The 16990-nt window shown below is 33.5% G+C and overlaps 1 protein-coding gene across 6 annotated transcripts in view; it reads right to left on the bottom strand.

Annotated features, from left to right (window-relative positions):
- Window positions 1-12460, bottom strand: part of LOC137006580 (coiled-coil domain-containing protein 9B) — a 44957-nt gene extending 32497 nt beyond the window's left edge. For 3 of the 6 annotated variants that reach the window (XM_067367453.1, XM_067367456.1, XM_067367452.1), the window contains exon 1: window positions 2507-2693. Coding sequence is in view for 3 of the 6 variants with exons in the window: in XM_067367452.1 (XP_067223553.1) it covers window positions 2507-2518 (12 nt within the window). In the remaining 3 variants the exon portion in view is untranslated. Of the gene's footprint in view, window positions 1-2115; window positions 2347-2506; window positions 2694-9149; window positions 9257-12369 lie in introns of those variants that run through there. The other 3 variants (XM_067367451.1, XM_067367450.1, XM_067367454.1) reach the window with 2 other exon arrangements.
- Window positions 12461-16990: the final 4530 nt, after the last annotated feature.

Raw genomic sequence — 16990 nt, 5'->3', positions numbered from 1 at the left:
GCTGATACTGAGTCATCTGAATGTTTCGACTGTGCACATTCTCTGTTTTCAAACACTGGGTAACAAGAGTGTAAAATAAATGTTAAACTCAGCAATTTTGTATGTTTGTGCTGTCATTGAACTGTACATCAGCATTTTATCTGCCATCCAGCTCTCTAGATATCTGTAAAAAACTGGATTTTTCTTGCTTAAATCACAACACGATTCAAGGTCATGACATCACGACCGTGAGCTCATTAACATATGATCGCATACATTTACATATCAACACACTCATTCAGCCGATGGACCATCCCTGATAAAAAGTTTGGGAAGAAAAACTAAACCTTTTGGTGCAGGAAAAATTCTAAAGGGGGATATAACTTAAACGCAACACAAGTAAACAGATTCCCATTCATTGCAATGTGACATTTTTTAAATTCTGCATGGAGGATTCTGATTGGTTAATATCAGTGGAATAAGTTCTGCTACTAAGGACACCAAACATCTTAACTTTGTTAAGATTCCCAGCATTCCTGTTTCTCAAAGCACACATTAGTAAGCATATTACGTGGGGCCGTACAGAGATGTCTGCAGGCCCTCTGTGGGAAAAACATCCAGACTAATAATTCAAATGTGGCTGAAACCACTTTATATTGAGGGTGCAGACCATTAAATAAACATCCAGTCATCGTTTACTCCTCATGCTGTTTCAAAACCATTTTTTCTTTGGAACATGAATGCAGTGATGGTGATTTTTACTGAAAAGCACCAAAAATGACACACAAGCACCATCATGAAGCCATACGATTGGTCTCTGACATACAAGTCATTATTTTAGAGCTACAGCAGAGGGGATTTTCAGTGAATGACTAAATTTTTTGTCTGTTCTTCTCACAAAGCATCATATGACTTCAGACGAATTGAAATATACAGTGCACTGTGAAAAAAATTTACAACACAAAACTACTGTATTTGAGTGTTTATACTAAATTCAATGTGTTAGTTGCCATTTTTTATAATTATTTGTGAAATTTACTAGCAATTTCTGAGTGAAAATTGTTTCTACACCAATTTTTTTTCAGTGTAGGAGCTTAAATGCAGTATAAATGAATAGTATACATGTAAACCCTAACGCTAGGACAAATGTACATTAAATTAGTTCAGTTAAATTAAACTGTTTTGAGTATTTAAAACTTTCTTTTTCTCGAGTTCACAGAACTGATATATTTTAAGTCTACTGAACCGTTTCATTGTTTTGAGTTGTATGAACTAATTTCTTTTAAACCTAGACTAACTTAAGTTAAACTGAAACCAGGCTGGGATTTCTATTTCCCAGCATGCTTTTGTCAACATGTTAACAAATTAGCAAGCTGGCATTTTCTGAATTAGTTTAGCTAGCACAATATTTACGTTGACAACATTTTAAGTTAAATGTATAAATTAGTGTACTCAAATATTTCAATTTAAGAACAATAAAAATACAAACATAAAAATCTTACTAAAACTTTTGAGTTTCTTAACTTAAAAAAAAATGTCATCCATCTTTTTTGAGTTCTGACAACTTATTAGGGTTTACAGTGAAGTTAATAACTCATTTGATTTGCAAAAACTTTAAGTTGGGAGCAATTAACATGCATGACAAACTCAAAACTTGATAGTTCTGCTTACTTAAAATTGGGAACATCATAACTCAAAAAATTTGATGTAGCTGATTACCTCTAATTTTTTTAGTTAGCCCAACTTATTCAGGTTTACAGTGTAAATAATGAAAAGTATCATCTTAATAATGCATCACATGGAAAACAGTGGCTTGAGCATTCTTCAAAATATCTTCTTTTGTGCTCGCCATAAGAAAGCGAATTGCACTGCATTAAATTAACTTACGATGCACACTTTTAAAAATTAAAGTTTTCATAAGGGAGTGAAATAGAAGAACTATTTTTGGATCCCCAAAGAACCTTTCAGCGATCAGGTTTCTTAAACGTAGTGTTTTAGAACCTTTTTCCATTATAAAGAACCTTTTGTGCAATGGAAAGGTTCCAAGGATGTTAAAGGTTCTTCATGGAACCACTGATTCCAAAAAAGAACCTTCATTTTTAAGAGTGTAACAGATTGCGAGGCAACGAAACTCACAGTGACTTCGGTTGTCAAGGGACCAAAACAAACCTCGCGTAGGTACAAACACCCAAGAAAATCCAGTGCAATACGAGCCAACGTGAATCATCAATGCTGCAAAAGGACAGGGAACATTCCAGCGGCCGCTTTCTGCGCTTCCCACTCATCTGTACAGATCACATGTCAAATAGCTCTAACTATAAGCTGACGGACGCTCCCGTGCCCAAAGCGAGGCCTCGTTCTTCAGACAAATGCCCGTCTGACAGAAAGCTCATGTTAGTTGCAGCCTACCATCCTCATCCAGACTGCTGAAAAAGGAACGAGCAGGATCCAGAGAAGAGCAAAGATGTGCACAAAAGAGTAATGAAGAAAAAAAGCTAGTGGAAGACTGAGAAACAGTGGCACTCACAGCTCTGTTCATGTCAGCAGGGAAATCTGGGATCCTTCCAAACGGCAGGCAGCCGACACGGCTCGGAGAAGAAGCGCATGGAGTCCCGGATCATGCCTTGATTACAAAAACGCCAGTTGGGCTGCGAGCCAAGATCTCCGAACGCAAAGAAAAGCCCTGCTAACGGATCCCGCCGCTCACCCGTACACCGCAGCCTCTCTCTCTCTCTCTCTAAAGCTCTCGCTCATAGTTAAAATTACCCCTCTCTCCCCACCCACCCACGCCTGCTGTCATACCCCTGAAAACAATTCATTTGATGACTCTCAATATGTCATCTTTATCATAACAGTAGTCAGAATGAGATTTAGAAATCAATACATTTAAGAGTGTTTCTTCAACTAAGGGCACATTTTGGCCCAATAAACTATGGAAAAACTCACATTCTCACTTGTCTATATAAAGGAAAAGTTCAACTAAAAAATAATTTTTTTTATCATTTACTCACACTCATGTTGATTCAAATTCAGACACACAAAAAAGCTATTAATTAAATCATAAAAATGCTAAATAAATATAAAAATATGAAATAATTTATTTGTTCGTGTGCACGCCTTTAATAAGTTCATATATAATATTAAAGCTCATGTTGTTTGTTTGACAAAGTTAAAGGGATAGTTCACCCAAAAATGAAAATTTGATGTTTATCTGCTTACCCCCAGGGCATCCAAGATGTAGATGACTTTTTTTCTTCAGTCGAACGCAAATTAAGATTTTTAACTGCAACCGCTGCCGTCTGTCAGTCAAATAATAGCAGTGATTGGGAACTTGAACAATAAGAGTCAAAAAAACTTCCATAGACAAATCCACATTAAGCCCTGCGGCTCGTGACGGCACATTAATGTCCTAAGACACGAAACGATCGGTTTGTGAGAGAAACCGACCATTATTTATATAATTTTTACCTCTAATACACCACTATGTCCAACTCCGTTCAGCTTCCGGCTAGTGAGGTCTGATCGCGCTCTGACAACGGAAGTGATGTCTCACGCTCATTGAAGTATATGGGCGAGACATCACTTCCGTCACCAGAACGCGTTTTTTGACCTCACTAACAGGAAGCTGAACGAAGATGGACATAGTGGTGTATTAGAGGTAAAAATGATATAAATAATGTTCGGTTTCTCGCACAAACCGATCGTTTCGTGTCTTAGGACATCAATGTGTCGTCACGAGCCGCAGGTTTTAATTTTGATTTGTCTAAGAAAGTTTTATTTACTGTTATAGTTGAAGTTCCCATCTACTGCTATTATTTGACTGACAGACGGCAGCGGTTGCAGTTAAAAATCATAATTTGCGTTCGACTGAAGAAAAAAAGTCACCTACATCTTGGATGCCCTGGGGGTAAGCAGATAAACATCAAATTTTCATTTTTGGGTGAACTATCCCTTTAATAATTAATGAAATTATAAAAATGCTAAATAAATACAAATTTAGTCAATTACAAATTAGTAATCCTGACATGCTTTAAGGTGTTTTTTAATTAAAAAAACTGATTCAGAATGATGAAAATTCACTGTGAATCAGGTTGAATGATTCATTAAGACGATTCGGCTCATAAGAGTCATTTGTTTGGGTGGATTCATCTCAATTAAAAAAAAAAAAAAAAAATCCAATGCATAAAGATCACTGACATAGAAATTAACTATTTAAAGGATTAGTTCACTTTCAAATGAAAATTTACTCACCCTCAAGTTATCCTAGGTGTATATGACTTTCTGATAAATACTCTTGGAGATATTTTAATAAATAATTATTCAATTATCCATGCTTTATAATGATAGTGAGCGGGATCAACGAGTATGAGCTGAAGAAAGTGTCTCCATCCACATCCATCCATCATAAACATACTCCACACGGCTCCGGAGGGTTAATAAAGGCCTCTGCTTTTAATAAACATTTTAATAAAAAAAAAATATTTAACAAGCTATGAAGTAAAATATCTAGCTTCCACCAGACTGGCTTATGAAGAAAGTTTTAAACTTTTGTAGTTTAAAAAGCTTACGCTACATCCTACGCCTTCCCTATTCAACTCACGGAATGAATGTGGCGGCAGTTTCGTAAACAGCGTAAGCTTTTTAAAGAATATGGAAAGCGGAAGCACGTGCACAGCGATCATTTGTGTTTATAAAGCATAAACGGTTGTATTTTTTAAGGAAATGAGCGATAGTTTCTCTAGATAAGACTCTTATTCCTTGTCTGGGATCATGTAGAGCTCTTTGAAGCTGCACTGAAACTGACATTTGGACCTTCAACCCGTTGAACCCCAGTGAAGTCCACTATATGGAGAAAAATCCTGGAATGTTTTCATCAAAAACCTTCATTTCTTTTCCACTGAAGAAAGAAAGACATGAACATATTGGATGACATGGGGGTGAGTAAATTATCAGGAAAATTTTATTTGAAGGTGGACTAATCCTATGGAAGTAAATTAATGCCAAATGTTTTTGAAATAAAAAGCTTGTTGAATTGCTCTAACTGAAAAAAAAAATATGCATTACATTAGCTGTACTTGCATTTAGATGCACTGTATTTTTAAGGCTTGCATTTTTATGGGATGAAATTCAACACAGTCGTATATTTAAGCTGTGAATATTTCAATTAAAAATATTTCACACACATTTTCATTATTAAAAATTAAAAAATTCATATTCACATTTCAAATTTCACTTCCAAGATATTTATTCTGTTTAAAAATACAACCTATAAAATTCGACTAGCAATTTTCAGTCCATTTTATTTCACTTTACAAATTCGCTTCCACAAATTCAGTGGCTCAAATTCGGCAGAAAATTCAACATTTCACATCCGGGAACTGCAGGAAGAGCAGTAGAGTGCCGATGCATCATCTCTATCTGCTGTTAGTCTTCTTCACCAGCAGGTGCCGCTAGCGGCTGTTTAGGAAGACCAAAGCAACGCTAGTAAGTCATTCATTCATAAAAACGGATTTACAGAATTAGAGCAAGCGGTAAGTGAATGTGTGATGATTATCAGGGCCAGTATAAATGCAGAAAAGCTGATAAAGACACAAAAGCTGCATTTATGTTTAATTCAGTGTCTTTACGCTTACTTTCCCTGTGTAGCTACAGCTTTCTCTACAGTGAACAAGATAACGTTATTGCCCGATGCTGGTGTATAGATCAAACGTTAAATCTGAGATAGACATATATTTCTCTCTGTTGTTTAGTTTCCTTAACTTTGTATCGCAGCGCTGTGTTGTAATACTAGGGCTTCCCTCATCCGTCATAGCTGCCATCAGGACATATAAACTCTTAACACAGCTTAATGGACTCGTACAGTGATATAAAAGACCAAACTCGCACCTCATTTGTGATGTAGGTTAGACTATATAGGCTCCAAGAAAGCAGATACTGGCATAAAGTTGATTTGACGCTGAACGTTTGATTATGATATTCGCAAATTTAGGGACCGTCTCTAAAGTTACGACATTCTGTATTCACGTTTCTACCTTCTACCAAACTCTTGTAGACACACATGCACATATACATATTCAAACACACCCCACTCAAAGCACATGCATATATACTATTTCTTTTTTCTTTTTTTTTTTTTTTTACACGTTCATCACACAATTTTTTTTTACTTTGTTCATTTTTTATTTTACCTGATCATAGATTATCCTGCTTATACAAATTTTAAATTAAATTTAGAAATAAAATTAACTAAGTAGAACTAATTGTGTGATGAATGTGTAAAAAAAAGAAAAAGTATATGTGCATGTACTTTGAGTTGAGTGTGTTTGAATATGTGTGTGTGTGTGTGTGTGTGTGTGTGTGTGAGAGAGAGAGAGAGAGAGAGAGAGAGAGAGAGAGAGAGAGAGAGAGAGAGAGAGAAGGGTGCATCACTCTTCGACCTGGCACCTATAGATGAACACTTCACAGGTAGTTTTGGTGATTGTAAATCATTCTCATCAAATGCTATTGAGCTTTAAATTATGGCATTTTTTTGTATGATCCAATACAGTAGTGAAATACATAGCAATCTTTACATATTACTTGACAGTTTATTTGGAAACACTTTACAGTAAGGTTCATAATGTATTAACTAACGTTAATAAAAATACAGCAGTTCATTGTTCATGTTACTTCACTGTGCATTAACTAAAGTTGACAAATACAACTCTTGATTTTAGTAATGTATTAGTAAATGCTGGAATTAACATTAACAAAGATTAGTAAGTGCTGTAGAAGTGCAGTTCATTGTTCGTTCATATCAACTATTTAATATAAAGTGTTACCTTTTATTTGAATAAACATCAATAATCTAAAAGGTTTGCATTATACCTGACACCTAGATGAACAATTTACAGTTGGTTTTGTGACTAAGTCATTCTCTTTAAATGCTATTGAAGGTAGAAACGTGAATACATAATGTTGTAACTTTAGAGACAGTCCCTAAATTTGCGAATATCATAATCAAACGTTCAGCGTCAAATCAACTTAATGCCAGTATCTGCTTTCTTGGAGCCTATATAGTCTAACCTACATCACAAATGAGGTGCGAGTTTGGTCTTTTATATCACTGTACGAGTCCATTAAGCTGTGTTAAGAGTTTATATGTCCTGATGGCAGCTATGACGGATGAGGGAAGCCCTAGTATTACAACACAGCGCTGCGATATAAAGTTAAGGAAACTAAACAACAGAGAAAAATATATGTCTATCTCAGATTTAACGTTTGATCTATACACCAGCATCGGGCAATAACGTTATCTTGTTCACTGGAGAGAAAGCTGTAGCTACACAGGGAAAGTAAGTGTAAATACACTGAATTAAACATAAATGCAGCTTTTGTGTCTTTATCAGCTTTTCTGCATTTATACTGGCCCTGATAATCATCACACATTCACTTACCGCTTGCTCCATTTCTGTAAATCTGTTTTTATGAATGAATGATGACTTACTAGCCGTGATCTCGTCTTAAACAGCCGCTAGCGGCACCTGCTGGTAAAGAAGACCAACAGCAGATAGAGATGATGCATCGGCACTCTACTGCTCTTCCTGCAGTTCCCGGATGTGAAATGTTGAATTTTCTGCCGAATTTGAGCCACTGAATTTGTGGAAGCGAATTTGTAAAGCGAAATAAAATGGACTGAAAATTGCTAGTTGAATTTTATAGGTTGTATTTTTAAACAGAATGAATATTTTGGAAGTGAAATCTAAAAGGTGAATATGAATTATTGAATTTTTAATAATGAAAATGTGTGTGAAATATTTTTAATTGAAATATTCACAGCCTAAATATACGACCATGTTGAATTTCAGCCCATAAAAATGCAAGCCTTAAAAATACAGTGCATCTAAATGCAAGTACAGCTAATGTAATGCATATTTTTTTTCAAATAGTGCAATTCAACAAGCTTTTTATTTCAAAAACATTTGGCATTATTTTACTTCCATATAATCCTTTAAATATGGATTTTATTTTTTTACACAAATGCATCACCATGAAATCAAAAATAGAAGGTCCCCTCAGATTTTTGAGCCAAATTGATTTGAATGTAGCTTCCAAAACACCAAAAAATAATATTTTTACATTTGATAATTAACCCTTTGAAGCGTACGATCACACCAATGTGATTAAAACACTCAGTTCGTCATGTGATCAACTGCTAAATTCAAATCTGCGTTCTCACTTCGGCTGACACTGAGCCAGAGACGGATTTAAATGCAGATAAGTACTAGCAAAAACTGTCTATGGAAGAGACAGTGTTTTACTGATATTCTACACATTGCGTAGGTAAAGTTAAACTTAAGTTTACTCTAATCTTAGTATGAACAGTGCCCCAAAGTTGTCGTCTTTTGGTGAATTTAGTAGTTTTGAAACTAAAATATGTCACACAGCCTAGGGGATTCGTGCAGAACGAGAGCTGCACAATTATTAATCTCGATTAATCGTGTGCAAAATAAAAGTCTGTGTTTACGTAATTTATGTGTTATGTGTATAATAATTATGTATATAAATAGACACATACATATCTTTAAGAAATATATGCATGTATAAACAAATATATATTTTTATAAACAATTTATATTATATATTATCAATATAAATATTTTATATATAAAATAACATTTTTCTTAAATATATACGTGTATTTATTTATATATATATATATAATTATTATACACCTAACACACATATATATTATATAAACACAGACTTTTATTTTGCACACGATTAATAATTGTGCAGCCCTATGCAGAACCATGGAGTTTTTGTGTGCAAGTGACAATTCTCATTTTTTTATGGAATATTGCAGTGTTTATTATTATACATAATTATTTTTAAATTCATTTTAATCTTTAATCAAAATAACTTCCCCTTCATTTTGCAGCGACATCTCTTCTCTTCTCTTCTCTGATAATGAGGGCGGGGCAACCTGTCACTCACATGAGATCCACCAATAGCAAACCACAACCATCCTGTCAATCAACAAAATCAAGCCCCGCCCTACATTTGTTCTTGTTTGAGAAGCCGTTTCACTCTGATTGAAAAGCGCAACTTCATTTCATGCCGACTTTAAGTGAAGCAAGCGTGACTACACAATCTGGATCTGAACAACAAAAAGTGTTTCAAACACTCACATGAGGCTCGTCCTGCAGCAGATAATGTTCGTCCTCATAGAAGTCCGTGAACATGAAGAGATGCTCATGGTGTTGCATGATGATTCCTCACGCTCTGTGTTTCTCCGCTGTAAGAAACAATGACAGTTCTTGTGTATACAGAAAGACATATATCCAAATGATCCAAAAATAAACTTGATCACTGGCAGAAAACATAAAGAACCCCAGCTGAACGAACACAGTATATTCATGTAGGGTGAATTCAGGACACTTTTTCCAAGACATATCAATGTCAAAGTGTCCCAATAACCCTGAATTCACCCTATTTTTCATGGTAGTATTTATATATATATATATATATATATATATATATATATATATATATATATATATATATATATATATATATATCAGAGGTCGCGTTAACCGAAAATTATTTTTTTATCATTGACGGAAAAATCTGAAGGCCGTCCGTCACGTTGACAGATTACACTGAGGCTGATCTATTGTAAATTGTAACTGTAATTCTGTCCATTTGGTGGCGAGTGAGCTCCAATGTAGCAGCAAAGCACTGGATCCAGAACAAAAATTAAACTAACGCACGGGCGAGTGCCCGCTAACGATCTAGCGCCAAAACGGTATTTATTGCTTGAATTTCTTAATGAAATGGACAGAATTTGGACTTTGTTCCATATCAAAAGCAACAAAAAAAACTCGATAAATTACGAGAAAAAACTCTAGAATTTCTAGAAAAAAGTCGTTAAATTATGAGAACAAATTCAAAATTTAACGATTTTATAATTTAATGAGTTTATTCTCAACATTTTATCTCCACTTTTTTCTCGAAATTTAACATTTTTCGCATAATTTAACTAATTGGTTCTCGAATTTTAATGACTTTTTTCTCATAATTGAATGAGTTTATTCTCAACATTTTATCTCGACCTTTTTCTCGATATTTAACGACATTTTTCTCATAATTTAACGAATTTGTTCTCGTAATTTAACAACTTTTTTCTCATAATTTAATGAGTTTATTCTTAACATTTTATCTCGACCTTTTTTCGAAATTTAACGACTTTTTTCTCGTATTTAATGACTTTATTCTCAACATTTTATCTAGACTTTTTTCTCGAAATTTAACATTTTTTCATAATTAAACGAATTTGTTCTCGAAATTTAACGACATTTTTCTCATAATTTAACGAATTTGTTCTCGTAATTTAACGACTTTTTTCTTGTAATTTAACAAGTTTATTCTCAACATTTTATTTCGACTTTTTTTCTCGAAATTTAACAACTTTAATCTCGAGATGGTTTTGTTTTTTTATTATTGCTTGTACAGAGAAATTTCATGTAGTAACAAAAGCGGATCATGAGTCACGAGTCAGATCAAGAATAATTTATTTTTAGACTAATTTATTTATTTATTTTTATTTATATTTAATATTAGGGGCATCCAAGTTATTTTACATATTTGATTTATTTTAATTAACACAATAGTTACTTTCCCTGGTAATTAGTTACTTTTATATGATGTAACTTTTACTAACTGCGTTACTATTTGTGACAAGTAACTAGTAACTATAACTAATTAGTTTTTTAAAGTAATGTACCCAAACACTGCTGCGGGGTGTGGTATTGAACATGAGAAGTTACGCAGTCTAATCTGTTAATCTGTTCTTCAAAATACATGGATAAGCCTATATTTATCATCCTGTAGGTTCATAATTAAAAATGAAAATGTGAACAAAAATAAAAGCAATTAAATGTGTTACTATAATTAAAATATGAAAATGAAGGGTATTAATACATTTTGATGTAATTGTTACGACCCTGACGGACAATGTTAAAGTCTAACGCAACCTCTGACTGATATATATATATATATACACTCACACACACTACCAATCAAAAGTTTGGAAACACTACTATTTTTAATGTTTTTGAAGAAGTCTCTTATGCTCATTAAGGCTGTATTTATTTCATAATAAATACATAAAAAACAGTAATATTGTGAAATATTATTACAATTTAAAATTATGGTTTTCTATTTGAATATACTTTAAAATATAATTTATATCCAGTGATCAAAGCTGAATTTTCAGCATCATTACTCCAGTCTTCAGTGTCACATGATCCTTCAGAAATCATTCTGATATGATGATTTATTATCAATGTTGGAAACAGTTGTGCTGCTTAATATTATTTTATAACCTGTGATACCTTTTCAGGATTCTTTGATGAATAAAAAGCATTTATTTAAAATAGAAATCTTTTGTAACAATATACTTGACCGTTCAAAAGTTTTGGGTCAGTCATTTTTTTTCTTTTATTCAGCATCGATGTGTTAAATTGATAAAAACTGATAGTAAAGATTTATATTGTTAGAAAAGATTTATATTTTGAATAAATGCTGGAGTAATGATGCTGAAAATTCAGCTTTGATCTCAGAAATAAATTATATTTTAAAGTATATTAAAACAGAAAACCATAATTTTAAATTGTAATAAAATTTCACAGTATTACTGTTTTTTTTTCTGTAGCACAAGAGACTTTGTTCAAAAACATTAAAAATATTAATGTTTCCAAACTTTTGACTGGTAGTGTATATATATAAATATATGCATATGTGTGTGTATGTGTGTGTGTGTATATACATATGTTCATATCAGGTAAGGTACTAAGCTGTAACCTTCTAGCTCAATATCTAAACCACAAAAAGCAATAAACCATCATCAAACTCTCATAATCATGTTTAAAGTTCAACATAAATTCACATTAGTCTTCTTAGCAGGGTTTTGCAATCCTTACAAAAATTAACCATGTTTTTTACTACAGTAAAAACATAGTAACCCTCTTTTTTTAGCGGGTTTATTACCATTTGTTTAACCAGATTTACTAAAAATACCATGGTAAACTATGACTAGTGTAGCAAAATCATGGTTAATTTGTGGTTTAACAACCTGTTAACGATTAAAACATTTAACACAGCTCAAAATATCACTATATTTTAACACAAAAATTACAATAAGATGTATTTTGTTTACATTTAATCTGAAATGGAGTTTAATTTCTTGCTAATAATTTGATTTGCGTTGTGTTTGTTTGTGCTGTAAACGTGTTTGTAGTCAGTCAGCATTTTCATGACACTTTAGACATTAAAAGAGAAATAAATATGACCAAATGAGATAAAATAACCAGACAAACCCGCATTCAGGGTGGATGTGGGTCCACTTACCTGCCAACCAGGTATAAAACACATGTTCAATAACAAGCCGGCTGAAGGCCTGAATCCTGACTCGAGTGACTAACATCAGATCTGGCGCCCCCTGCTGCTCAGTGACGAAACTGCGGAACCACGTGTTCTGAGCTGCTACGCACTTTCATGTAGCTCTGTATTTTATTTATCTGACAAATACTGATTAATTTGAGTCGTTCTTAGTTCTCCCAAGGAATTTAATTGTTTGATCATTAAATTAAAAGTACACATCAACATATAAAAGAGACTTTGCATGCGGGATGAAACTGTTTTTCTGCATAGGTGCTTTAGTTCAAGATACAGGAATGTCTGTGAAACATAAACTACTTAGACTAGTCTTAAAAGTGAAGACACTAATGTTTTTCTTGAGGAGTGGTCCTAATTTTATAAAAAGGTAGATTGGTGTAATTTGAATTGGAAAAATAACATTGATTAACTTGCAAGTAGGTCAAACTAGTTCTTAAGGCACAGTTTTAATGTAGTGATACGTTTATGCATCCATACATATGCAACCAATTATTATGCATGTTTTTATAGTCACATCGGTATGTGTTTCAGAGACCACACCTGAAACACCGAGCGTAAACCACACCTGTTGCTCGAGGGAAAACTAACCAGTGTTATCCTCATCTCCTCCACTACGCCACAGGCCATTATATCATGTCTTCATGTTACACTGAGATACCATTTTTTTTATATATTGTGCCTTCTCATAAAGTCAAAATGCAAAGCACACAACATATATATAGGATAAATAAAGTGATAGTAGTTGCATTCAGTATTAAAAACTACATCTTAAGCTTTAAAACCACCCATAAACACTGAACAATGTGAGCAAAATGGCTATGCATTTATTTATCTGGATTTTTAAAATGTTTTTATTGTCTTTTGGGATTTTAATGTCATGTTTTGCATTGTTTAAAAATATGATCTTAAATTTTATATTCAATTTTTTTTAAAAAGCATAAATAAATGCACATTTGAACCACTTTTAATGAGTATCAAACATTTTTAGGCGTAGTACAAATGTCAAAAATCAGATGGCAAGTATGCTGCATTATGAGTCTTTTGAACTTTTAAAAATAAACCTAAAGCTCATGATAGTAGCCGGTTTGGTGCTGATCAGACGAGCCCTTTTGACCGACCAATCAGATGCGACGAGGCGTGTGAGGTGTTAAAGGAGTGACTCATGCTCCTCCCAGAGTCCCAGACTATCAGCTTTCACTAGTCATGACTAGAATGTGCTTTTGAATATGCTTACATTGTTTTTAAGGAATATTTTAAATCTGCACCTCAACTTAATTATCTACGCAATTATTTATCTTCATATTTTTAAACAGCTGATGATCTTATCAAAGTGATTTATGTAATATAAAATGTTAACAAAAACTATCATGACACCGAACTCTTTATTACTGATGTATGTGCTGCTGTTTCCCCCACAAAAATGATGTAATTTCCTGGAGATACAATGTCAGGAACTGACTTTTGTTGTTTTAAAACCTAGAAGTGTAAACCTCTCAATGTGCGTATCAATGTTCTGTGGTGATAATCATGCCCAAACCTGTAGTGTTCCTTATCTAGTCTTTAAGGATAACTAGAACTTTCACCTTCTTGGCATGGAGCTGGTTAACCTAGTTAAAAGTGATGTGACATCATCGTCATGTGCTCTACATAAATAATTACAGGCACAATGTTTGAATAAGAAGTAAATTTGACAAGGCGAATCTCATGAAACCTGTCAGGAATGCGTCCAAGTCAAAATCAAATGAAAAAATAATAAAATTACCCCCCGGTTTCACAGACAAGGTTTAAGTCTAGTCCCAGACTAAAATGCATGTTTGAGCTGTTGAAAGTAACATGCACAGACATATCTTAAAATATGTCAGTGCCATTGTTTTGTCTCAAGATGCACACCAGTAATGTTAGCTACTTAAATGTCCTAATTAAACTAATCTTGCTGTAAAGGGTTAGGGTTATATCACAAGTCTCTGGTGTCTCCAGAATGTGTGTGTGAAGTTTCCGCTCAAAATCCCCCACAGATCATTTATTATAGCTTGTCAAATTTGCCCCTATTTGGGTGTGAGCAAAAACAAGCCGATTTTGTGTGTGTCCCTTTAAATGCAAATGAGCTGCTGCTCCAGAAGAGGGTGGAGCTTTAAGAGTTCAACAACAACAAAGCTGGAGAATCTCACGCAGCAAAAATGAAGAAAGTATTCAGTCTTACATTGTTCAAACCGGAGTCGACACTGATGGAGAGACTCAGGAAGCAGCCCAACCCTTTGCTGCATGTTCTTGGGGGCGGAGTTTATGTAAATTTTAGGGTTTGTGATGTCACTAACCCAGGAAGAAGCTTGTTGTACTCCCTACCAGTCATTTAAAAAGCGATTTCTCTAATGGAAAATATCATTGAACTTTGAGCGTCGTAACTTTGCAGATGTTGTTTATGATCAAACAGCAACATTACAAACTGACTAATAAAATAAAATCATAATCAAGGACCCCTTTAATCTAAGCCCTGTCTGTGAAACCAGGCCTTCATTTTGCCTACATAAAAACAGGCCTATTTTCTTTTGTATTTCATGAGAATTAAGCACATTTTCTCCTGTGAATCTGCTTATTAACAAGCTTTATTAAATCAATTATAGATGACGGGTGTTCAAGCCTTTTTGCGACTCTTCATACACCTTTATAAACACAGAGCAAGTTAATCCAGATTCACAGAGCAAACACCCTAATGCTTTATGTTTCAAAGAATATAAAACAAACAAAGCATTCAAGCACTTTTTTTTCCAATGCTCTAAAGCTCAACATCTAGTGTCAGATTACAATCACACACATGTGAACTTATGCAAACTTTAGCAGAAATCAATAACCTTAGGAAATCTTTAGTGAATTGTTAGTTTGAGACACTGTTGAGCAAAAGTCTCCATCTCTGTGCTGTCCAGGAGATCTATATTTAAAAGATCTTGTTTGTGATTTATCTTATCGTTAAAAAAATGCTTTTTAAGGTGACATCTCTTGTCTTTGTGCTTCAGATACTCAAATTAAACTCCTCATTAATCTCAATTGGCATATTATGAGTGAGTTAAATCATTCAGTGACCAAACACATTTGCATTGAATCATGTCTGAATAGATAAAATATCAAAGCAAACACAAATGCTGCTCTTTCTTTAGTATAAATTACCATTTTACATTTACTTATTTGACATTTTTAAATGTCATATACTTTTTAAAGCACAGTTTCTGTTTTTCATTCACCTAGTTTTAATACTGAATATGACTAGTGATTCATTTTATACCAATAAGAATGGATGTACTTCACTGTAAAAAAACAAAACAAAAAAACATAAAATTTACAGTAAAAAAACAGCAGCTGTGAACTTTACTGTAAAAAAAAAATACGGTAGCAACATTTTAGGCTTTATGGGACAGCACTTAGTTTTCTGTCTATTTTACTGTTCAAAAACATATAATTTAAAGGTTTATACAGTAATAATTAAAAAAAAATACACACTGTAAAAAAATCCATTAAATTTACGGTAAAAACCCCGGTAGCTGTGGTTGCCAGAAATTTACAGTAAAAAGGTACAGTACAGTAAAGATTACAGTAACAACATTTTAGGATTTACAGATTTAACCTAAAGTTACATTAACTGATATAATGTTAATTTACCAATCGATTGAAGTACTAATATCTGTTTTGTAATTAGGATTACACACGTAAAACACCTTCCTGACTTTAATTACCTCATAAATGAAGACCAAACTTTCTGAAACAGAAAAATAACAGAATCAATGATGCAAACCTCTTCAAATATGAGGATAATTCAAATTCTGCTGTAAATCAGCTCTAAAAAGTCATCTCAACTGATAATTTCTATGAAAATGTTTGTTAATTGAATTATGCAAGACAATTACTTTAAAAGAAAGTAAACTTTTTTTTTTCATTCTCTGAAAAAAAAAAAAGCAAAATTTGTACCTTTAGGGGTCAAACAGCTCTTTGGGCAGTATTAAAAGGATAACTTTGTACCTTATCAACCTGTAAAATGTTCAAAGTAGTATATATTGCTACTCTAATATGCACCTTTTACGGGTAGAAAGCAAAAAACTAAGATGTCCTTTTAAGCGTTCTGTCCCAGTGACAAGTCGTCATTCCCCTAAAGGTACAATTTTTACACATTTTTACTGTGTGTGTATTTTGTAATATGTTTCTTTGCATATAAACTCTACACCATTCACAGACATGTGGTTGACATCTCGAAAGATCTTTCTGACTTTTGTTGACTTTCTGGTTTGTGAAGTGAAGTGGAAAAGCAGGCAATAATTATGATTCCTTCAACTGTCTGCTGTCTGTTTGTGTGAATCTGCCAAGATATTTTGGGCGTTTCTCCATCCGGACTGCATTAATAGGACGATAACATTCCTCTCCCAATGACAAGCAAAAAAAATCTACTCCATTTTACAGCATCAGAACTTTTACATTTAAACTCACATGTTTATACATGCACAGAGTAGATGTCTTATGTCATTTTTTTAGAGGAACTTGCACGTTTTGATCACGTGTCGGTTACACTTTATTCCAATAACTTACTAGT

Source organism: Chanodichthys erythropterus, chromosome 18 (assembly GCF_024489055.1).
Source record: "Chanodichthys erythropterus isolate Z2021 chromosome 18, ASM2448905v1, whole genome shotgun sequence".
Lineage (NCBI taxonomy): Eukaryota > Metazoa > Chordata > Actinopteri > Cypriniformes > Xenocyprididae > Chanodichthys > Chanodichthys erythropterus.
Note: the sequence above shows the minus strand (reverse complement) of the source record. Positions and strands in the feature narration are given on the sequence as shown.